This window comes from Chinchilla lanigera, unplaced genomic scaffold, assembly GCF_000276665.1.
Source record: "Chinchilla lanigera isolate Chin_1 unplaced genomic scaffold, ChiLan1.0 scaffold00015, whole genome shotgun sequence".
NCBI classification, from domain to species: domain Eukaryota; kingdom Metazoa; phylum Chordata; class Mammalia; order Rodentia; family Chinchillidae; genus Chinchilla; species Chinchilla lanigera.
In genome coordinates, this window is record NW_004955416.1 from 15,526,622 (window position 1) to 15,549,779 (window position 23,158).

The 23,158-nt window shown below is 52.1% G+C and overlaps 3 protein-coding genes across 9 annotated transcripts in view; 2 read left to right on the forward strand and 1 right to left on the reverse strand.

The window, feature by feature from the left end:
• Nucleotides 1-1,232, reverse strand: part of Wdr93 (WD repeat domain 93) — a 54,988-nt gene extending 53,756 nt beyond the window's left edge. For 3 of the 4 annotated variants that reach the window (XM_013512550.1, XM_005381546.2, XM_013512549.1), the window contains exon 1: nt 1,143-1,232. The gene's annotated coding sequence lies outside the window, so the exon portion shown is untranslated. The remainder of the gene's footprint in view (nt 1-1,142) is intronic. The other variant, XM_005381547.2, reaches the window with a different exon arrangement.
• Nucleotides 1,233-1,303: 71 nt separating this feature from the next.
• Nucleotides 1,304-10,876, forward strand: Pex11a (peroxisomal biogenesis factor 11 alpha). 3 transcript variants are annotated; one of them, XR_001233331.1, is made up of 4 exons: nt 1,304-1,414; nt 3,801-3,913; nt 6,647-7,275; nt 10,827-10,876. XR_001233331.1 is itself a non-coding variant. In XM_013512553.1 (3 exons), exons 1-3 carry the CDS (start codon nt 1,320-1,322, stop codon nt 7,216-7,218), a joined length of 780 nt encoding a protein of 259 aa, XP_013368007.1. In that variant the 5' UTR covers nt 1,304-1,319; the 3' UTR covers nt 7,219-8,658. The 3 variants fall into 3 exon arrangements, 1 of the variants encoding a protein (XP_013368007.1); XR_001233330.1 differs by lacking the exon at nt 10,827-10,876 and adding an exon at nt 9,400-9,590; XM_013512553.1 differs by lacking the exon at nt 10,827-10,876 and having other exon boundaries at nt 6,647-8,658.
• Nucleotides 10,877-11,687: 811 nt separating this feature from the next.
• On the forward strand, nt 11,688-22,654 carry Plin1 (perilipin 1). 2 transcript variants are annotated; one of them, XM_013512551.1, is made up of 8 exons: nt 11,688-11,770; nt 14,859-15,063; nt 16,555-16,637; nt 17,813-18,077; nt 18,330-18,502; nt 19,750-19,950; nt 20,300-20,545; nt 21,362-22,654. In XM_013512551.1, the coding sequence occupies exons 1-8, from the start codon at nt 11,726-11,728 to the stop codon at nt 21,701-21,703; spliced, it is 1,560 nt and encodes a 519-aa protein (XP_013368005.1). In that variant the 5' UTR covers nt 11,688-11,725; the 3' UTR covers nt 21,704-22,654. The 2 variants fall into 2 exon arrangements, with proteins under 2 accessions (XP_013368005.1, XP_013368006.1); XM_013512552.1 differs by lacking the exons at nt 11,688-11,770; nt 14,859-15,063 and adding an exon at nt 15,132-15,273.
• Nucleotides 22,655-23,158: the final 504 nt, after the last annotated feature.

Genomic DNA, 23,158 nt, shown 5'->3' on the forward strand with positions numbered 1-23,158 from the left:
GTGCAAATCTATATCCTGGCTATAACTGCCCAAACGATACCAAGTCCTGTATGAGCTTTTCCCGGCTTTCTACCGCGGGCAGACTCAGCCACTAAGGCAAACACTTTTGGACCTGAAATGTGCCCAAGCCAAGGTTGTTTGCCGGAGTACGGGCAGTGCTTGGCTGTGCCTGGAGTAGCCACACACTGCTTGCAGGGTTCCTTTCAGCTAGATAGGAGGAGGCAGAAATCAGAGGAGAAGGCCAAGTGTGAAAAAACTGGGGAAATGAAGATTACAAAAACAGGTAAACTATCAGAATACGGTAGTGCGCACCTGTAATCCTAGCACTCTGGGAAGCTGAGGCAGAGGGTTTCAAGTCTGAGCTCAGCCCGGGCAATTTAGCAACTCAGGAAATCACTGCCTTAAAAAAATTTTAAAAAGCTGCTGGGGATTCACCTCTGAGAAAGCCCTGGGTTCAACCCCCAATACCACAAAAACAAACGAAGAAGGTGACTTTATTTGTGCCTATAGGGGGTTACATTTTATAAAATTAGTTATGGAATGAGTGGGGCTGTATCTTGAAGCCTCAAGGAGCGAATGTTCAGTGGTGCAATTTCACTGAAATCTCCTTTGACTCTATTTTGTTCAAGTTGCCTCTTTTAGGATTTCCTCAGGTAATAACCGTGCAATAATCCTAACAGGATATTCTCACTTACCTTGCTCTCAAGCTAGGAATACATTCCACAAATTGTCTCACCCCAGCTCTGAGCATTTTCCTCACCAGACCTGGAGCTGGTGCAGCTCCAAGGGTAGAGAGGCACCGCTCTGGGACGTAATGAAGCCCCGGGGTCCACAAGCAAAGGCTCAGGGGAGGTCTTGGGTTGTGCTGGTTCAAGATTACACCTGGAGTTCTCATCCTGCCTCTCTGCGGAGACTCGGGGACACCTATAGAGGGGATGACGCGCCCCCTCAGCCTCCATTTGGACACCCAACTGGAAATCGGAGTCCTCGGACACCATGGGAGCCGCAGCCCCAGAATTTGTTTTTTTCCCCGGTACCGGGAATCGAACTCACGACCTTACGCTTGCCAGGCAGGGGTTGTGCCGCTGAGCTAAACCCCCAGCCCCTAACCCTCGAATTTAGAAAGCCCAAGCTTTGCTCACCCTGCTGGGCGTCCTGCGTCGCCTTAGTAACCACCACTTCCGGCTCCGACCGGAAGCCCGAGAAGAGGCGCTTCAGAGGGCGTGTCCGCCCCCACGTGGGTGGACACTCGGCCCCGCCCACCCTCCGTTATCCGGCTCCGAGGCTCCCCGGGGACCCGCGGCCGTCCCAGAGGACCAATGACCGAGCCTGCCACGCGTGGCCTTGGGGCTGGGGCCATGGACACCTTCATCCGCTTCGCCAACCAGACCCAGGGCCGGGACCGACTCTTCAGGTGAGTACGGTGCCGGCGCCTCCACCCCTTCCTTTCTCGCCCCGGTCGGTGGCGCGTCCCGTCCTTCCGCGCCCCGACCAGTAGAGGGTCGGAGCCCCGGAGCAGCGACGCGCGGAGGGCGCTGCCAGCCCCACGAGGGACCTGGCCCCCGAGCCCCGAGTCCCAGGGCGCCCCGGGCAGCAGCGTCTCCCGGGAGACGGAGTTCTCGCGCGCAGCGCTCTTCCAGGGGATTTCTTTTAAAGAACGTGGGCTTGGCATTTGCGGCTCCTGAAGCAATCCACTACTTGTGTCCTCACACACGCCCTTGAAACGCTTATGAAGCAACAGAAGTTTTTATCTTCCATTATTATTACCCAATCTGAGTCTTGGAAGTACTGCGGGTCAAAGTTGGAAACTAAAAATCCAGTGGCAAGAGAATAGACCTGCATACATGCCGTGCCTTTAGGACTATCAGAGATTGTGTCTCCGGTACTAATCCTTGCCCACAGTGTTTCTATCAGCTGTTTGGATGATTTTTGCTCAATAATCTTAAAAAAAAAAAAAAGTTACTGTTGTTGTTCTCTGGAACAGCTCTTCTCCTCCGGGTGTTCAGGTTGTAACACAGACTCACAGGAAAAGTAGCCTCCGTAAGGAGTCTTGGGAAGCCAGACTTGTATCAGTTTTGTTCTGTTTTGCAGATATTAGCCCTTATCACAACCCTAGGACATAGACAGTGTTGAAAATCCCCATTTCACTGATGGGGAATCTGAAACAGGTAGGAAGTGCCCAAGAGCTGAGATCGAAGTTCATGCATTTCATTCTAGTAGCGACTTCCTAACTATAAGCCACACTGTCTTTTTAAAGGTCCTTTCGATTTTCAAAATGGTTACAAGCATCATTAAAATAGAAATCTGGCTTTGATGGCAGAAACCTGTAATCTTAGGCCTCCAGGAGGGTGAGGCAGGAGGATGGCAATTTTGAGTCCAGCTTAGGGAATTTAGAGACTTACCTTGTATCAAAATTTAAAAAAAAAAAAAAAAGTTTTTGTTTTTTTTTTTTTTTAAAGGATTGAGGGTGTTGCTCGGTGGAAAGGCCCTGGGTTCAATCTCTAGCACTGGAAAAACAAAAATAACTAAAACTCCATAATTTCAGTGTACCTGTTGCCTGCAAGGTTTATCGAGGAGACTGGTTAATAATTGCTTAGGATATACTTATTTAGTAAGATTCAGGATCTCTACCGTCATTTCCCAATCCTCTTAATGATCTCTGTAACTTCCATGGACAAACTGGCATTCCAAAACAAAAACAAAACACCTCGTCTGAGGTCCTGTTCCAAAGGGAGGTACACTGACTGAGCAGCTCAAGCCCTCTCTAGCCAGAAAGCACACTTTAAGATGAGACTGAGAGCAAAGTGCAGTGGCTCCCACCTGTAATCCCAACACCCTGGGCAACTCAGTGATTTAGCAAGACCCTGTCTCAAAATTTTAAAAAATTTTACATCTCCAGCTGGGTATACAGCTCAATTTGAAGGCCCAGGGTTCAACCCCCAGTACCACTAAAAAGGGAGAGAGCAGATAAATTGTGTGCTTCCCTCCCTGCCCAGCCCTATCTTCTCTTTTTATTTCATTCCCCCAAAACAAGTTCACCCATTTTGGAAAATGTGCCACACTTTTTTGAGGAGAATATCCCTGTGATGCAGGGTACTAGGAGCTGAGCCTACTAGTATTAGACTGCCAGATCCATTTGGATGTTTGTGTGATGTCAGGTTTCTCATATTCATGAGTAAGTCATTGCCATTCATAGGTATGACAATAATCACTTCATTGAATAATACTATATTAAACGAGATGCTATGTTTCATATCAAATCATTAATTTCAAAAGTCATAAAATATATCTATACTGATTTATATACTACTATGTGTCTGATCCCTTAGTTTTACAAAATTGGTATTCAGACTGTAGACTTTTCATTTGGTCCTGGTTTAAGGTTGTGTCCTGTCATATAAGTAGTAGGCTATGTGGTAGAAAAGTTCCTTTTAGAAATCCAAAACTTTTTCTGTATTGAGAAAGTAACAGATATGGATCTTTGCAGATATGACACAGGAAGATTTGTGTGCTTTCTCACTCTGACTGCATCCATTTTCCTGTACCTTTGGCAGGCGGTATACTACTTTATTGCAGAATTCCCTTTCATAACCTTTGTGTTGCATTCCCATTGCACGTTCTACCCTTTGGCCCTCCTGTGGGATGAATATTGCAGAATGTTGCTCTTGTAAGAGCCGCCACATGAGAAATTGTCTTGGAATCTTTGCGTTCAGCAAGATATGTTTCCCTTTGCCTTGCTTCATGAATCAAGTTTTATTTGGTTTGTAAATTATTTTCCTCATTTTTTTTTTCCGTTACAGAGCCACTCAATACACATGCATGTTGCTTAGATATTTGTTAGAGCCCAAAGCTGGCAAAGACGTGCTAATGAAGCTCAAGAAACTGGAGTCCAGTGTGAGCACTGGCCGTAAATGTAAGTACCCTGTCTTGAGAGGGACAGTTGCTCCTGGTTTAGAAGCCTCAGACCCTATAACTCACAATAGGCTTTCGAGGCCGTAATTTCTCTTGAACCGAGTATGCTGATGAGGTTAACTAGTGAGGCTGCCTGCTGGAAGTACAGGCCCCTGAGGTTGGCTCTTCTGCTGCAGACTGTTCGCGGTTGGTGCTACACCCGATCCTTGGCGTCCTCCCGACCTGTGGGTTGTGTCACTGTGTGGCTTCACCTCTGTTGTGAGGATTACACCGTGTCTTGGCCATCCCTGACATGAGCTGCTTTTTGTTTCTTGTGAGCTTGCTGTTCTAAGGAAACCAGAATACCTCTGCCCTAGACCGTCTTCCCTTTTCCCTTCTTCTCTTGAGGATTGCTGGATGGATACCTTTCCTTAGGTTATTTACCAGGTAGTTTTGTGTTAAAGGCAATTGGCAAAGGCAGTGTTTTGTACTCATTTGCTTCACTTTCATAACACATCCTCCTGGGAAATCCCAGGCGTCTCAGAGCAGTCACATGCCTGACTCATTGCTTGAGGAGGGTCAGATGTGGCTGCAGTAGGCCAGCAGAGACATTAGAATAGGATGGAGGGCATCTCATACAGGTTGTTAGTGATCACCTGCTTCGTAAAGGAACAGTCTTCAGCCTTATGGCAGAAATAAGACCATGTGTTATAAATAATGATACAAGATTTAGTGCCAAATGTGGCTGGGATAGAAGAAAAGAAAGATACTTTAAGCTAGACATGGTGGTACGTACCTGTAATCCCAGCACTCTGGCAGGCTGAGGCAGGAGAATTGCAACTTAGCAACTTAGTGAGAGACCCTGTCTCAAAAAAATAAAAAATAAAAAAATAAAAGCCTGGGGATGTGGCTCAGTGCAGAGCCTCTAGGTTCAACCCCCACCCCTGAAAGAGAACAAGATGGATGAATGGATAACGGATAGATTTGGAGAAGGTAGAGCTTGAGGTGTGGCTGGAGAAATGGAAAGAGCATTCGTTGGAGGTGCAGGGAGCTGAGACAAGGTCAGTGCAGACTGGCCTTAAACTAGCTCTGTAGGGGCTGGGGATTTAGCTCAGCGGCAAAAGCGCCTGCCTGGCAAGCGCAAGGTCGTGAGTTCGGTTCCCAGTGCCGGAGAAAAACCAAAAAAAAAGAAAAACCAAAACTAGCTCTGTAGCCCAGACTGTCCTCGAACTCATGATATTCCTGTCTCGGCCTCCAGAGTACTGGGATTGTAGGCATTGCTACCATACATGGAGGTAGAATGCTTGGAGGAAAGAGCACATGTGAAGGTTGAATTCAGAACTGTAGGCTGGGCGTAGTGGTGCACATTTGTAATCCCAGTACTCGGGAGGCTGAGGTAGGAGGATCATTGCAAGTTTGAGACCAGCCTGGGCTACAAAGTGAGCTCAAAGCCAGCCTGAACTGCATAGCAAGACCCTGCCTCAAAAAAGACAAAAAAAAAAAAGAACTCGTATGAGCAAACCCTATGATTGAAGAATCGGTGTAAAACTTAAGAAACTAGTTTGGCAGAAAGAAAAAATTTAGGTCCAGCCGTGGTGGCACACACGCCTGTAATCCCAGCACCTGGGAGTCTGATGTAGGAGGATTGTTGCGAGTTCGAGACCAGGCTGGGCTACAAAGTGAGCTCAAGGCCAGCCTGAACAGCATAGTGAGACCCTTCTCAAAAAGACAAAAAAAGAAAGAAAGAAAGGCTTGAGGTTGTCAAGTAGATGCATAGGAAGGGTGGGGTAAGCTTTTCTGGATGGCTTTGAAGGCCAAGATGAAAACTTTCTGCCTTATATTCTTTAGAATGGAACTTGAAGGTCCTGCGGAGGTCACTGGATTCTAAATTCCGGAGAGGGCTTTCCCAGGCTGCTGCAGCCAGTTAGTACAAGAGCCGGAACCAGAAGCTGGAGTCCATTTACTGTACTGGAACAGTCATTACATAAACTCTTTTTGTTGTTTTTCGTAAAATAATATCAAGTACTCTTCTGAGTAAGTGTTCTGAGAGTAGCCACTTTCGAGCCCTTACTGAATCTACAGTGTAGCCCTTTAAGGAAATGTCCTTCTGTACTTGCTGTGATGTGTAGGACTAGAGCTTATTGTCCATTCAGTAAGTACGCACCGCTGACTAACTGAATTACACACTTGCGTGAGGACGTGCTGTTGCAGCGGTGACTAATTCCCCTAGGAACCCATGCCACAATATTACTTATCTTGTCCACTAAACCCTGTCATCTCCATTCTGTCTTCTTGACAGTATGTAGTCAGGTGGGATTTGGACTAGAGAAATAGCAAAGTGATAATTTTCTTAAGGCAATCTTTTGTCTAGAAAATAAAGTGTAAGGTATCAGATACGAAGAGACTGATGCCCCTAGAGCTCACATTGTGGTGGTTCTTCCTTCTGGAAAGTGTAGCCGGTGTCAATCATGTCACAACCCAGGCCGGTGATTAACCTTGCCCAGGGTGTGGTATAAATCAGTGTTAAGGTGCTCACTGGAATGGAGGAGGTACCTTTCAAAAGCCAGTGTCTCGCAAGCCTTGCAGGATCATTTTAGGTGTCCTTACCATACTGTGAAGGCCTTCTCCTTTCCCGAGGCACCCTGAGCCTCAGATGCCCGCCAGTTGTTAAGATGCCAGTGCTAGCCCTCACCCTGCCTCCCCGTCCCACTGGGTGTTAACGAGACAGTGTTAACAGCACATGATCTTCCCACAGGGTTCCGGCTAGGCAACGTGGTCCATGCTATCCAGGCAACCGAGCAAAGCACCCATGCCACTGACCTGGTGCCACGCTTATGTCTGACATTAGCTAACCTGAACCGTGTGGTTTATTTCATCTGCGACACCGTCCTCTGGGTGAAGAACGTTGGCCTCGCCTCTGGCATCAGTAAAGAGAAGTGGCAGGTGCGGGCTGCCCGCCACTACTACTACTTCCTCCTGCTGAGCCTGGTCAGGGACCTGTATGAAATCTCCCTGCAGATGGCCTGTGTGACGCACGAAAGGGCAAAGGGAGGGAAATCAACATCCGGGGATCCTCTTGGGCACTGTGTGGCTGATGAGGAGCCGGAATGGCTCCAGTCCCTTCTTCTTCTCTTATTCCGATCCCTGAAGCGACATCCTCCTTTGCTCCTGGACACAGTGAAGAACTTCTGTGACATCCTGATCCCCTTGGACCAGCTGGGGATCTACAAGTCCAATGCTGGCATCATTGGGCTCGGCGGTCTCGTGTCCTCGGTCGCAGGCATTATCACTGTGGCGTACCCTCACATGAAGCTGAAGATCCGCTAGGGCGGCTGCAGGCCGAGCTCCAGGGCCTGTTCTGAAGGTGACGTCTCAGTGGAACAGGTATTGGCATTAGTCACAAACCATGTCGGGCTGCGATAAAGTGTTTGTCTGCATGAGTGTTTAGCAACCTATAATGGGAGCAGAGGTGAGGCCAGGAATAGAGCACAAGCACAAAAAGTTTATAAAGTGCTACCTCTGAATATTTTTCCTTCACGTAACATTTCCTGAGCGTCTGTCTTGCATGGTAGGAGCTTAGTGTCTAAGGGATGAATAAAAATTGAAAAAGACCTAATCAAGCTAATAAGTGAACACTAATGTGTAGTATGGGTTGGGTTATATGGATTGTTGGTTTCTTGTGCACCCAGCGCTGGGATCCAACCAGTAGTAGCTCCTTTCCTTCCCCCTCATTTATTACCCCTCCTGTTTAGGTGTTGGAGCGGGGTGGAGGTGAGCTGGGCTGGAGCCCTTCTTCCCGATGGCCCTGACTGTCTCTGCACGTTGTCTGAACCTAGTCAGGCACCTTCGTGGTGGAGAGGCGTCTGGGCAGAGATCTTGGTGGTACAGCAAGCACGGATCAGAAGTAGGTGAAGGAGATTTGAGGGGAAAGTAGGTGGAAGGTCACGGCTGCCTGTTGCCTAGCCTGGAACAGATAAGGAAATTGACCCTGGAAAACAAACAAGACAGGTCATCATCTCCTTTCCCGACTTCCTCGACAGCGAGGCTGCAGAATTCTGACCTTTTGCCTCTTAGCTCCCCAAGTTTGGAACTCTCGTTAGGGATTTATATTCCATAGCACAGAAATTTAAACCATCCAGATTTATCCAGATTGTTTTTATTTAAAGCCATGTAACTATTTGGGTGATTCCATATTAATTTTCAAGAAAATTTATGCAGTTAAAAATTTCATGAGTATTTTGTGAATGGTGGAAGATTACTCTTCTGTGATAAATCAGACTTCTGGTCCCTAGGCTAGCTGGGGGAGGTGGAAAGGGCAGTCGGGGGCCAGTGAAAGGGACATGGGGATACTGAGTCAGTGACATTTGCCTGTGCTCCTACTTCCCGTCTGGGGTGTTGGGTGGGTCTTTGTGATTTGAGGTCCTTTTGCTTGAAGGATGTGAAGTGGGGCATGGGGTGCCAGACTGATGTCAGCACCACCAAGAAAGCCATAATCATATTTATCCTAAAGGAAATGAGGAAAGAATATACACTGATTAAGTTTCCCATAAATGTGATTGAGATTCTCGAAAAGTAGACTCAGGTCCTTGGTGCTCTGTTTTTGAAGTAATCACAATGTGCAAATTGGAAAAGAACTTTGCAGGAATTTTAAAGAGAAATGAAAGCTGCTAGAGCAGGGCACATAATGTTTAAATAACTCTTTTGCCCTTGTTCAGATCCTCTATGTAAGAGATTAATTATGTTTAATAAATTTTTAGACAAAACTGACTTGTGCATCTGTGGATGTGTTCTGGCTTTGGAGCAGAGTTACAAAAGGAGGGCCGTCCTTGGTAGAGGGAGCTCTGGCTGTGACATGTAAGAGATTTAGATCTGGGGGCTCTGGATTGAGGGGTCCCCCCCTCTGAAGCTCTGTCCAGTCTCCCTGAAGAGCTGCCCACAGCAGGCCTGGCAGTGGCTGGCTGTCTTCTGCCTGGAGACGTCGCCTTGGGTTGATTTTGGTGGTAGCTGTCTTGATACTTTGTCCCCTGCAAGTAGGGTGGGTGGCAGAGTTTGGGAAGTGCTGCATCTTGAGTGCATGCCTTAATGGTGTCCTGATGCCTGTCCCTGTGCGTCTTTCTCCTCCCACCCCTGCGCCTGCACATTCATGAGGAGTCCCCGGACTGAACAAGTCCCTCCTAGCGGTATGGGCCACACACTTGCACCCGACACTGTTTCCTGAGAGTGTATGCCACAACTGATATTTGAGTGCCACGCTCAGCTTGGGGCTCCACCTGTGAACCCAGGTGGAGGCCCCTGCTCTCATGTGGAAGAGGAAGCAGGGGTGGGGGCCGGGCATGGTGGCACGTGCCTGTAATCCCAGCACTCGGGATTACCCTGGGGAAGCAGGGTTGATGGAGAAGGAAGGTAGAACCCCATGCCCTGCAGTAGCTGCTGGCAACGGGTGCCTCCCACTTCCCTCGGGATCTCCCTGGGCCTTTTACCACCTCTCACCTCTTACCCATATTCCAGAATCCAGCTGTATCGGCCAAAGGATCTGCTTTGTCAACAGAGCTCTCAGGCACAGAGCCCTCTGCTCCCCCTGGCCCGTGGCTGCTACTCTCAAGGCTGCAAATCGCCCTTTGGCCCAGGGTTCAGTCCAGACACAACTACCCGGAGAGTTCTGGACCTTGAAGTGAGGGCAGAGGCCACCTCGTTAGAAACTGCCTGTCTCCTCCGTTCCTAATACTGCTTTCTGAGAAGCCCAGGTTGGACCGCTAGGTGCCAGTGTGTCAGTGGTATAGTATCCCTTTTGGAAGCACCCTGCGTGACTCTCCCCCATACCCTTCCTTTACTATATCACAGATGCAGACTTCATAACCAACTGTCGTTTTGATTGCCTCCCTACACCAGGCCTCTTTCTCTGTTACCCATGCCTTACAACTTAGCAGAGACTCACCAACACAGTACATGCACTTCTGCCAGCAGGAAGGGAAACAAATGTGCTTCTGTTCCCCATTCTAACAAAGAGACTCTAGCAATCTGAACATGGCAGCTTCATCACAGTCCTCCGTCATCTTTGAAGCCAGGAACTAGAACTTGGGACCTGCTGGAGTCCTTGCTGAGGACAAGATGACAGGTGTCATCTGGCTGCTACTGGCCCGTTATAGAATCTTGTCAATCTTCCTCCTCCCAACTTACGCGAACAAAACCTGGTTGGCTGTCCCACTGTCCTTCAGTGGCATTTTAGGCCAGGCAAAGTTCAGCACATTTTCTTCAACTCTGGGAATTTACAGAGGTTGACATTTCTCCAAGGATTTGACCCCCCAGCTCCATCTTTTCACCTTTAAGATCAGTTTGTCTCCAGTGAAGACTAGTACATTCAGATGGATGCTGTCCCCATACAGGTTTCAGTAAACCCCTGGCTAGTAAATAGGAAAGCATGGGAGAAGGAGGTGGAAAACTGCCCCCCAGGACCCTCTGGGGAAAGAGACCACATTACGGAATTAGATGGAACTTCAGAGCTCATGAGTTTAATGATATATATCCTCATATGTTCTTTTTTTTTTTTTTTGTCTTTTTGTGACAGGGTCTTGCTATGCAGTTCAGGCTGGCCTTGAGCTCACTTTGTAGCCCAGGTTGGTCTCGAACTCACAATCATCCTCCTACCTCAGCTCCCAAGTGCTGGGATTACAGGCGTGTGCCACCACACCCGGCTCCCCCCACATGTTCTTTATGGAAAGCAATTTTTACCAGTTGAGGGACAGAAATACTACCAATATTTCTTCAGGGTGCTGGAATAATCAAAGCTCTGAGCCTGGACCACCATCTGCTCTGCAGTCCATCTCCCCATTGGCTAAATGTCCTTATAGCAGTTAGGGTGAGCCCAGGGGACTGTGGGTCAGGTAACCATGGCAACTGGCTGGCCCAGTTTGCTCTTCCTCTCTGCCTTCCTCTAGCTGGAGGCCCGAGGAGTGTTGCCCAAGACTCCCTGGAGTGGCTGAAAGAGTTCTACTCAGAGACGCTCTGCTGCCCGGCTCCGCAAGACCATGAGGCAGTCCACGGCCGTGAGTTGGGGCCCGGGCACAGCCAGACCCGGCTTGTTTATGGGTGCTAAAGGGAGGGAGTTGAGGGGAAGGGCTCTTGGGAATTTTTCTGGGGGTTGCAGCACCGAGGGGAAGCTTCAGAGGAAGGACCAGGAGGACAGAGCAGTGTTCGGGGGCCTCTGGCTTTTCCAGAGTACAGCTGGAATAGCAAGTTTTACAAGTGACTCTGTGCTCACCTGTTCACCTGGCTGAACACAGAGGGATGAGGTACTTGCTTAGAAATGGACAGATTAACTCAGAGCTTTTCCAAAAATCAAAAAACAAGCCTTCAACTCATTCTTCTAGTCTCTTTTGGACACTCATTTAAGAGCCTTGAGGTTTCACGTAAAACCACCTATCCCTTGTTGCTGCCTGCACTTTTCCTTTCTTGTCCTGGGCTGTTATAAGAAATATCTGTCTTGCTAGGCGTGGTGGCACACACCTGTAATCCCGGCACTTGGGAGGCTGAGGCAAGAGGATCACTGTGAGTTCAAGGCCAACCTGGGCTATAGAGTGAGACCCTGTCTCAAAATAGAGAGAGAGATCCGTCTTCACTAGAAGGCTCTGGAGTAGCTCATGGCTGTGGGACCCTAAGGAGTGGCCTCCTATGAGACATCCATTCTCCAACCTAATGTCTTCTCGTAGGGCTACTAAGCTCACTGGCAGCCTGGGCCTGGTGGGTGACCACGAGCAGTGGGGCCCTGTCCTGCAGACTGCAGCCTGCGGGCTCCTCGCAGCCCGGCACTCTCTGCTGTGCAGCAGGAAAAGCTAGGATGGCAGTGAACAAGGGCCCCATGCTGCTGGATGGAGACCTTCCTGTGAGTACTGGGCCCTAGACTTGGGATGGACGGTGGCTGGAGAAGGTGGGCAGGGTGGGGGAGTCAAGGACTTTGAGCAAGGTGTGTCCAAATGACAGTCCCAGTTCACGGACCATGTCTCAGTTATTTCTGGCTTTACCACCTTTTGCAGACAGCTGTGGGAGGATCTGGAGAACAGATAAGAAGCCTATTAACAATGAACCACGGGGTTGGGGATTTAGTTCAGCAACACAGCTTGCCTGGCAAGCGCGAGGTCGTGAGTTCGATTCCTGGTACCGGAAAACAAACAAAAAAATGAACCACTTTGGAGAAAAAACACAGAAATACTGGCTAAGGGACAGGAGGGAACCAGAAACAAGGGAAATGCTATGTCCTTAACCCTAATTCAAGAGTCCATGCTCTGTCTGCCACCCTGACATAGGTTCAGGGCAGAGCTGGGTTCTGGAACATTCTGTGACCCTGGGATCATTGAGGCTGTGAATGGCGACTCCCGGGGCTCAACCTTTGCTGCTGTGCATGGGAATGAGGTAGAATTCAGTGCATCTAGTGTTTACCTTTGACCTGGTTTTCACTGTGCACTGGAGTTATATTGGGCCGGGGATGTACCTCAGCGGCATAAGCACTTCTCTGTCAAGTCTGAGGTCATGAGTTTGATTCCCAGTGAAAAAAAAAAAAAAAAAAAAAATCACGTTTCTAAGGCCTCTCTGATTTGGGTAAAGTTCAGATAGTGAAACTACTTGAAAGTTTTTGTTTTTGGTTTTTTTGGTTTTTCTCCGGTACCAGGAATCAAACTCATAACCTTGCGCTTGCCAGGCAGGCGCTGTGCCGCTGAGCTAAATCCCCAGCCCCTGAAACTTGAAAGTTATGAAGCCATACAGTTCCCATTTCATTCCACATAAGGCTTTAACCTTTGCACTAGATCAGCAGGCCAAATTTTATATTGAATCATAGAATACAGATAGGCACAGAATGGTCATGTGCATAGTTAAGCCTTTTTAATGGATGATGGGGTCTTCCTTTCCCATACTTCTTTCCCCCTTTGAGTTTGTCCAAAACAACCCCGAAAGCACTGTCCAAAATGTTAAAGGGGTTTTTAGCCAGGTGTGGTGGTGCAGGAGGATCACAAGTTCGAGCCCAGCATCGGCGACTTGTGATTTGACAAGACCCAGGTTCAAATTTTTAAAAAGTGGGGGGAGGATGTAGTTCACGGTGAAGCCTTTGGGTTCGATCTCCAGTACCACAAAAAAGAAAAAGGTTTTCTTTTCTTTCTCTAGCTCCAGTTTGTACCTCACCTGCCAGATGGAAAGCTAAGATCTCAGCCTGCTCTGTCTAGTGTCCCTGTGGGTCTTCTCAGTGCTCTTTTATGCAGACCCCTGCACACTGGAGCAGAACCCTGCCGCAGCGGCGCATCCAAAGTTACCCAGAGCTCAAGTGTCTGGGTCGGAGCAGGGAGTTTTCTAGTTTACTTTTCAGGTGGAAAACTGCTCAGGTCCCATCTACCCTTCTCCCATGCCAGCCACATGACTCCGGGCCCCCATCACCCTATGAATCACCCTTCTGGTGTTATGTTGAAGCCAATCCCAGATATTTAATTTCAAACCTGACTTGGAACCCTGCCCTGCCAGTTACTAGCTGTGTGACCCTGGACGAGTCACTTCACGTCTCTGAATCTCTGTCTCCACATCAGCAGGGTGGTGGTAGTATTGCTGGCTCAGGCTCACTGTTGGAATTAGATGAAGGCAGGCCACCAAGGCACCCATAATGGTACCTTCTGCACCCCCAGAATCTGTTCTTTCAAAGACCCGTCTTTTCCCATTAAGGATCCTCAGTGAGCTGAGGTTTCCTTATGTGACAGCCGCCACAGTTAGGTGCTCTAGTAAGAGCACAGCACCCCAAAAAGGAGAAACAGTGGTCCCACCACACCCTGGATGCTCAGGCCATACCTGGAACCCTGTTTTCAAACCTGAGTGCTGTATTTATTTATTTATTTATTTACTGGTACCGGGAATCGAACTCAGAACCTTGTGCTTGCCAGGCAGGTGCTTGTATCGCTGGGCTATATCCCTGGCCCTGCTGTATTAAAAAAAAAAAAAAAAGACAATGTCAAACTGCAGTATATCCAGAGGAGGGGGTCACCAGACGGTGCTGTGGACTATTCATAAACTAAGTTGGGACCTAGAGCTCTTCGCTATGGAGAAGAATCCTCCAAAGGGAGACATGTTTATCTTCAAATATGTGAAGGGCCAACCCATGAGTGATGAAATAATTTTGCCCAAAGTTGTTCTGGGGCAGAGAGGGTAGGGCAGGGAATGGAGGTGGGCTTCAGTTTTGCAAAGCTGTCCAACAGGGGCACAGGCCACTCTGAGAGAGGCCAGCTCCAGCTCGGGAGAAGTGATACATCCACACTCCAGTCCAGCAGGGAAATTCTGGAGCAGATTCTTGCTGCAGAGCCCCCTGCAGGCCAGGATGCTGCGATTCTGTGCATAGGGCAGATCTAAACTTCCATGTTCTCCAAGGCAGTGCTGACTGTCATTCATTTCTCCAACTAACTTTCCTGGGTCTGGCAAGGTCCTGGGGTGCAGAGACAACAGTCTCCTGGGAAAAAGAGGCAGTGACAGATTAGAGACAGCCCAGGGAAGGACCTGGCAGCTTCTGATGTGAGGGCGGAGAGGCAGGAAGCTTCTTGGAGGAAGCGATGGGGAGGTGGAGGGAAGTGTGCGTGCTTGGCTGTGGACCGGCATCCTCAGGCATGAGGCTGTGATTTAGAAAGGGTGTGAGAATGTTTAGATGAAGCCATCGTTCAAACTCCACGCAGATGCGTTCATGATGCTTGCTGTCTCCCGATAAGTCTGAGGTGGGGCTATAAGGAGGCTGTGGTTTGGCCTGGTCCCCAGATAACACAAAGACCCTAGCAGCAGAGCCTGGTTGTGCCCAGTGGGGCCTCAAAGGCAACTCCCATGACTCCAGCATTCCTTGGCCCAGGTTCCTCCCAGACCCGTTGGACTCAGGCTGGCCTCTGAGGCTAGACTGGGCTCCCTTCCTGGGAGGTTGGGGAAGGGCTGACTGCAATGTGATCCTTCCCGGCCAGGAGCAGGAGAACGTGCTGCAGCGCGTCATGCAGCTGCCTGTGGTGAGCGGCACGTGCGAGTGCTTCCAGAAGACCTACGCCAGCACCAAGGAAGCCCACCCCCTGGTGGCCTCCGTGTGCAACGCCTACGAGAAGGGTGTGCAGGGCGCCAGCAGCCTGGCTGCCTGGGGCATGGAGCCGGTGGTCCGCAGGCTGTCCACCCAGTGTGAGTCCTGCTCACGCCCACCTGCTGGGCTCTGCATGCTCTGTCTGTCTATCTGTCTATCCAGTTACCCAGTCACTTCCTTGCTGGTCCACCTGGCTGCCTGCATTCTATAACCTGGTCATCTTATCCATCACTGTTAGATACAGATCTCTGAACCTGCGCATACCTCAGCTAGAGCCCAGGGACGGTTTCTGCAGATAACAATGACAGGTCAGAGAAGTTGCAGGAGGAGGGGTGGGCAGGGCTATATGGGCAGTGATGGGAGAGGGCGGGGCTGACCAGTAGCAGGGGCAGCAAGTACTAGAGCTGGCCCAACTGCTGATGGCACCAGCTTGTGACAGATAAGGGCAGCAGAGAACCACCAGCCAGGGGCCCGGAGGTGAGAGACCAATGGCCTTGTAATCTCACCAGATGTGGCTGTGCAAATTGTTCTGTCCCATCTGGAAATATGGTCCTAAGGCCCTGCTCTCGTCAGGGCTGTGAGACATCCCAGGAGTGCTGAGAAGTCCCATACCCGCCACCCCCAAAGGAGAGAACCGGAGTACCCAAGGGCTCCACAAAGCAGTAGACAGGGAGGACAGACAGGCGGAAGACCCAGGCCCTGGGCGAATCTCACTTCTTACCTTCCCCTCCTTGCTCCCTGCCCCACCTGAAGACAGGATGGAGCACTCATAACTTCTGTGCCCTGCAGCTCCCAGCAATGTCCCCCGAGGCATTTGCATCCTCTGGTGGGGGGCAAGGGACAACTCTTCTCTTTCCTATGACCACCCCTGCTTGGTACTGTCAACCTTATCTCAACACTGACTGGTTAAAAGCAAAGGCCACTGTGCATGGTGGTACACACCTGTAATCCTAGCACTCTGGGAGGCTGAGGCAGGAGGATATGAGTTCCAGCCCAGTTTGGTCAACTTGGTGATTTAGTGAGAACCTACCTCAAAAAGAACAGAGAAGAAAAGAAAAGAAACTTAAAAGGGCTGGGGACGTAGCTCAGTGTGAAAGCTCTGGGTTCAAGCTCTAGTGGGAGTGGGGAGCAAGAGCCACAAACAAGCTTGTAGCTGGAAGCTTGTTACCCCCACAGCTTGTGGCTGGAAGCTTGTTACCCCCAGGACTAAGCAAGACTAGGCCTGGCCCCACTTTGGCCAACCCCAGGGCCACCCACCTGCTACCCACACCCCTGCTTTCCCTCTTCCGGGTGCCCACTCAGAGCCCTACACAGTGTCGGGGGGCAATGCCGTTGGTGATTCATATGGTCCCATGGTTCCTCCTCACTCAGCCAGGCTGTGACCTGCCTGAAGCCACAGCTGGGCTGTGCAGGAGTGAACCTGGCCTCGAGTGGACTGGGGAGAAAGATGGCAAAGGGCCTCGGGCTCAGGATGCCTGGGAGGCAGCAGGCTGGGCATCTGAGGGCCCCAAGGTACTTTCCCGGCATGGAGGCCACTGCTGGGTCCTTGCAGTAGGGGCAGGGCTCACCCCAGCACCCCTTCTCTCCAGTCACAGCTGCCAATGAGCTGGCCTGCCGAGGCCTGGACCACCTGGAGGAAAAGATCCCAGCCCTACAGTACCCTCCCGAAAAGGTGAGCCCCTTCCCCTTCTCTGATGCCCCTGAGCTGTGGGCTCACCACCTCCCCAGAAGAGGGTGGGAGCTGCTGCTGCCAGTGCTGCCACTGCACGCAAACACTGTCCCAGCCTGGGGAGGCTGCCAGCCCTCAGGGGGCAGGGTTTGCAGGACAGCAGGCACGGGCCCAGGGCAGACCCATCGGGGAGCCTGGGGTGGGTCCCACAGCCACCTGATACCAGTCCCTGGCACCTGGGGCTCTGTGGGTCTGCACTGGGTCGAAGGTGCCTAAGATCATGGGGTGCATTCATCAGGGTCCCAGGATTGTACCCCATGTCCTCAAGGTCCAATGCCTATGGGCCTGGAGACCAAACAAGTCTCTGCCGCTGGCCATATCTTTATTGGGTGTTGGCTAAGGTACAAGCTCAAGTTAGGCACTTTGGGGGAGTAAACTCCAGTCCTGAGTCTCTGGCATTATCCATTTCATTGACTGCCCCCCGCCCCTTCTGGGAGCCTTCCCTGAGCCCCGCACTTGCTGGGGCTGTGACTCGAGCTCTCCAGAGCCCTCTCATTTAATCCTCTTCCAACCTCTGCGAGAGGGCTCCTTGCCCATTGTACAGAGGAGAAAGCTGGTGACTTCCGGCAGCCACAAAGCCTGAAATAGAGACCCTAGGGCACCAGGTCAGTGTGGGCTCAAACGAGCGTTTTAGCTCCAAAGCCAAAATATGCCTGGTTATCTGGACAAAAGGCAACAATGTCTTTGTCACAAAGGAAGTCCCAGCGATCGAGGAGGAAGGCTGATCATTTCGGGGCAGACCTGGTAGGAAGTGGAAGGACACCTGTCCATCAGTATAAATGCAGGTGGAGCCCGCCCCTTGTTCAGAGAGGATACAGGACACAGGACAGGAATCTGGGGAGGTGGCACCAGGGGAGCAGGACTGGTGTGTCCCGGGGCAACTTCGGGGCTGTCCTCACTACAGGGGCAGCATCTTGACAGGCAGCATGGTGCAAAGAAGCCAGGAGATCAGGGTGGTTGGCATGGGAATTGGTAGAGTCCTTTCCCTCTGAAGCCTGGCTTAATCCAGGTACCCACACACCAGTGCCAGTCCCCTCGGCCTTTTCCGTGAGGCCTTGGGCCTCCCACGGCCTGCAGGGAGAGCCCTGCAGCTGACTCCTAACCCCCACCACCCCCAGATCGCCTCAGAGCTGAAGGACACCATCTCCAGCCGCCTTCGCAGTGCCCGCAACAGCATTAGCATGCCCATAGCGAGCACTTCGGACAAGGTCCTGGGGGCTACGCTGGCCGGCTGCGAGCTGGCCTGGGGAGTGGCCAGGGAGACTGCGGAGTACGCCGCCAACACCCGAGCAGGCCGGCTGGCCTCTGGAGGGGCCGACCTGGCCCTGAGCGGCATTGAGAAGGTGGTGGAGCTCCTCCTCCCTCCAGCCAAGGAGGAGTCAGGTACCTGCAGCAAGGCTGGCACACTACCCCTGTGGCCCCAGCGGGCGCTCACACACCTGCCCCATGCTGGGCAAGGGCTCCTCCAGCCTGAGGAGTAGGGACAGCTCAGTGGGATTTCCAGAGGGACCCAGCATCACCCAGGCCCTTCCCCATCTCGGAAGAGGGGAAGTGAGTGGCATCGGTTACCATGCCTATGGCTCACCCAGCCCCTCTCTGACCTGCTTTCCCTTCTTCCCTCCAACCTCCATGCAGCCCCTGCTCCTGGACGCCAGCGGATTCAGAAACCTCCCAAGGCCAAGCCGAGCCTCCCGCGCAGGGTGGGGACCCTGGCCAACACCCTCTCCCGACACGCCATGCAGACCACAGCCTGGGCGCTGAAGCAGGGCCACTCCCTGGCCATGTGGATTCCGGGCATGGCGCCCCTGGTGAGAGTTGGGGCTCTGCCTGGGCCCACCTGGGCCCTGGTCCCTCCCACCCTGGAGCATTCTAACCCAGGATGGGACTTTAGCTGTGAGGACAAGCGGCCTTTAGAGGGGTGGAGGGCTAGTCCTCCGGGGTGCTGGGATGGTCCTGCCCCACTGCCCACTTCGGTCTCCTTGTTCTTCCCCTGACCCACTCCCCGACACCTCATCCCAGCAAGTGAGCCTCTTGCCGTGGGCTCTCCCAGCAGTGAGGACACCTGCTACCCCGGCCCCGGAAGTGTCCTCCTTAAATAAGGAAAGCACAGAGCCTTCTGCTGGGAGAAAGCCCAGGCGGCCCTTGTACCTCATTGCCCTCGTTTTGTTTTGTAGGATATTGTGATTTGGAACTTGGGTCTATGTAGCCCAGGTTGGTCTCAAATTCACCATCCTCCTGCTTCAGTCCCCTAAGACCTGGACTACAGACATGCACCAATTCCAGCTTTTCTTTTTTCTTTTTTTTCTTTTTCTTTTTCTTTTTCTTTTTCTTTTTCTTTTTCTCTTTTTCTCCCTCCCTCCCTCCCTTCCTTTCCTTCCTGCCTCCCTGTGACCTCTATGCCTCCCAAAAGACATGTGAAAAATGTTCATGTCCACTTCGTCCTTAGCCAAGAACTGGGGACAGCACAGAGGACAGCATCCTGTACAAGGGGCATCGGGCAGTGGCTACACAGGAGTGTCACATGGGTGGAAGGCAGGAGGCCTTCCATGTGCAGCTGCAAGGAACCCTGCCACACATACTACTGAATGAAAGAAGCCATTCATGAGCAAACACACGGGTGACCCATTTATAGGAAGCTCGAAATAGCCTGGGACTGGGGTGAGCTCGGAGACAGAGTGCTCAGCCTGGTCGTAGTAAAGCTGAGGGTTCCTTCCCAGCACCAAAAACAAACAAACAAACAAACGAACCCTCCCAAAACAAAAAACCAATGAATGTGTGGTTGTGGAGGTCTGAGCTGCGGTCACTCTTGGAGCTGGGACTGAGTGGGGGCCCCGGGGCTCCTCTGGTGTGTTCTTGAACTCTTACACAGTGATGTGCTTGTAAAATTCACAGAACGGTTCACCCTCCCACATCCTAAGCTGTCGCTCTATAGAGTTTTAAGAAAAACCTGCTGGGGCTAGCTCTGCCCCAACTCTGGGGACGAGGGGCTCCAGCTGCCGGGGTCCCGGCCTTCAGCAGCGGCTGCTGAGTGGTGGCTGCCCTGTCCCTCCCTCAGAGCAGCCTGGCCCAGTGGGGCGCATCGGCCGCCATGCAGGTAGTGACCCGACGACAGAGCCAGGCGCGTGTGCCCTGGCTGCACAACCTCGCTGCTGCCCAGGGTGAGGACCACGACGACCAGACAGACCCAGAGGGTGAGGAGCCGGAGGAGGAGGAAGAGGAGGAGGAATTGGAGACAGAGGAGAACCCGCTCAGTGAGGTGAGGGAGAGTGTGGGGGCCCGAAGCCCCACGGCCCATGGTGGGTGACACGCAGAGGCAAACGAAGGTCTCTACCCGCAACCCAAAGTATTTCCGCGTCGCTCTCAGCTGACCCTCACAAGACTCCATAAAGGAGGCAGGGTAGAGATGATTGTCCTGTTTTGCAGACCAAAACACTGGGCTTAGACAGGGAACTTGACTTGCCCAAGGCCACACAGCTCGTGGCAGAGCCAGGGCTGGAGTTCTGTCGGCTTGGCGTCCACGTGCCCTCCCCTGTTGCTCTGGGGCTGGGGCAGGAAGGCAGGGTCAGGAGAGTCGCTACGGGTGCTGACCTTGCTCTGGCCCTCAGGTGGAGGCCCTGCCCGGCCCACAAGGCCTCCTGGGCACTGTGGTGCACACCCTGCAGAAGACGCTTCAGGGCACCATTTCGGCTGTGACGTGGGCACCCAAGGCTGTGCTGGGCACGGCGGGGAGGGTGCTACACCTCACAGCGGCCCCGGCTGTCTCTCCGATCAAGGGGCGGGCCATGTCCCTGTCGGATGCTCTGAAGGGTGTCACCGACAACGTGGTGGACACCGTGGTGCATTACGTGCCGGTGAGTCCCACCCTGGAGCCTTCTTCTCTCCGGGGCCCTAAAGCAGACTTCCCACGTCCCTCCAGACCCTGGAGAGCCTCTTCCAACCTCAGTGCCCTGGAAACACTTGGACATACTGGGGTCTTCCCAGCCCCAAGAGCACAGAGGCAGGGGACCCCTGCTGCTGGGGGACTCTGGAGACCCCAATGCCTCAGCCCTCACCTGCTCCTGAAGGACGTGGCAGGTGTTTGTGCCCTTGCCTGGGGGGTGGTTTCCAGAAAGCAGCTGGCTGAGTCCCAACTCTATCTCTTGTCACCAACAGGAGAAAGCCAAGGGACACTAGTGCCGTCCCTTTAAAGTTCCCAGGCCCCTACCCAGAGCAAGTTGCAGGTTGATCAGGCTCAGGGAGGGTGGGTCAGGGTACGGGGCACCCCAGAGTTGGCCAGAGGTGGGCTATTCAGTCACTCCCACCAAAAGCCCCCCGGGGACCTTGGCAGCCAGCTTGGGCCCAAACCATGCCCAGGGAGGGGTACCTGACCCTGGCCGAGTCAATGTGTGGCCTCGCTGAGCCTACAGCTGTGGCCCAAGGAAGGGTTAGGAGAGTCACCGACGTCCTCGGGGAAAGGTCTTGCCTTGTCCGAGGGGTCACCCTGCAGGCTCTCAGTTATCGGACCCCAGAGCTGTCCCTGGCTGTCCATCCTGCTGTCCCACACCCTGGCCTGTGCTCTCGCGTGGCCGCTCTTAGGGGATGGAGGCGAGGATCCCAGAGGGGGCCTGCGTCCCAGGCGTGGTGACGAGGGCTAAGCAGGGACCCTAACGCGCCTGCTGGGCCCCCAGCTCCCCAGGCTGTCGTTGATGGAGCCCGAGAGCGAATTCCGGGACATCGATAACCCGCCTCCGGCTGACCCCCAGCGCCGGGAGGCAGAGCGCAAGGGGTCGGGGCCGCAGCCCGCCAGCCCCGAGCCCGCGCCGCACCCGGCGCAGCACCGTGGAAGCCTGCGCGGCCGCAGCTCCGACCAGGGGGACTCCGGGGACACGCCCGCCGCGCCGCGCCCCGGATTCCTGGCCACGCCCCGCGAGAAGCCGGCGCGCAGGGTCAGCGACAGCTTCTTCCGGCCCAGCGTCATGGAGCCCATCCTGGGCCGCGCGCAGTACAACCAGCTGCGCAAGAAGAGCTGAGCCGCGCTACCCCGGGCCTGGGCTGGGCTCCCTGAGCGAGAACCCACGCTTCCAAGCCGACTCCTCTAGAGGGTCTCTTGGGAGCCCGAGCCTCCTGGCCACCGTGCCGCCCAGGCACGCATTTCTGAAGCGTCTCTTTTGGGGTCTGCCTCGCTCAGCAGCTTGCTCTGATGTTATGTCTTTTCCCCCTATAGGAGTTGTTGCTTTAACTTGATCTCTCACTTCTTTAACCAAATTGTGGCCAGTGACAGTTTTAGCCTTGAGCGCAGAGATCCCTGGCTACCTAAGCTCTCGGCAGACCGCTCTGAAGGGATCGCCAGGTGCAAAAGCACTTGTGCATTTATGTAGCGTTAGGGTCACTCTCGGAGTACCAGCTGCCCTGTGCAGGCAGAGCCCCGGCTTGTCCTCTATGGCGCCACCTTCTGGTCGACAGCCACATTTCCATTTGCATGGTCACTTAATGCTGGCACCCCAATAGTAATCTTCACCCAACAGTCTATGTTCTCCAGACCATATATACAGACTCCATAGTTGCTATTCACGGCAAGTCCTCTTTTTGGAAATGTTAATAGTAGTTGGTAAATAATAAAGTAGTTGGTAAATAATAAATAAAGTAATAGTTGGTAAATCTAGGAGATGCGTAAATATAATTTAAAAATTCAAACATTGCCAAAGTGTGTTTTCCTCTCTGAATTGTCCAGTTTGCCTTTGTAAGAACAACCATGGTATGATCAGTCCCATGTGTATGCTTCTGGTTACGGGCTGTGTGTATGCAAGTGCTTGCATATATACTCACCTCTATGTACCCAGGCTGTGGGATGGTGTGCTCAACTGCCTTTCTCACTTAACAGTACATCTGTGGGCCAGGCGCAGCGGTACATGCTTGTAATCTCAGCACCCTGGGAGGCTGAGGCAGGAAGGTCAGAAGTTCAAGCCCAGCCTGGGTGATTTAGTGAGATCTTATCTCAAAGAAGTAAAAAGGACTGAGGATGTAGCTCATTGTGAAGGCCCTGGGTTCAATTCTCAGTACACAGACACACACACACACACACACACACACACACACAATCCTTTGTACCAGGATCATAAACCCCATTCGCTCTTTTCAATGTTAATTTCACAATATGGTTGTACACATTTAATTTAACCAGCTACCTAATGGGGGACTTCTAGGTTGTTCTCAATCATTTTGCTACAGTGGTATAATAAATGTTCTGCTCAAAAATGTCTCACATAGGCCTGGAGGTGTAGCTCAATGAAAGTGAGTGTGCTTAGCATGTGCAAGACTGGGTTCCATCCTCAGCATCACAAAGCTTTCAAAAGTCTCGTGTGCATGTGTGGCTGTATTGATGGGTAAACTGTCGTTTGTAACCATGGTGTCGTGACATGCTGGGTGAGACTGTGTGCATCTCAAATACTGAGTGAGAATACCAAGTGGCCTTGCGAACCACACCC

Coding starts and splice junctions, on each gene's coding strand:
- Plin1 (XM_013512551.1), top strand. CDS start 11,726: ATGGCAGTGAACAAGGGCCCCATGCTGCTGGATGGAGACCTTCCT. Junction 11,771..14,858: donor TGCTGGATGGAGACCTTCCT/GTGAGTACTGGG, acceptor CTTCCCGGCCAG/GAGCAGGAGAACGTGCTGCA. Junction 16,638..17,812: donor TACAGTACCCTCCCGAAAAG/GTGAGCCCCTTC, acceptor CACCACCCCCAG/ATCGCCTCAGAGCTGAAGGA.
- Pex11a (XM_013512553.1), top strand. CDS start 1,320: ATGACCGAGCCTGCCACGCGTGGCCTTGGGGCTGGGGCCATGGACACC. Junction 1,415..3,800: donor GGCCGGGACCGACTCTTCAG/GTGAGTACGGTG, acceptor TTTCCGTTACAG/AGCCACTCAATACACATGCA. Junction 3,914..6,646: donor TGTGAGCACTGGCCGTAAAT/GTAAGTACCCTG, acceptor ATCTTCCCACAG/GGTTCCGGCTAGGCAACGTG.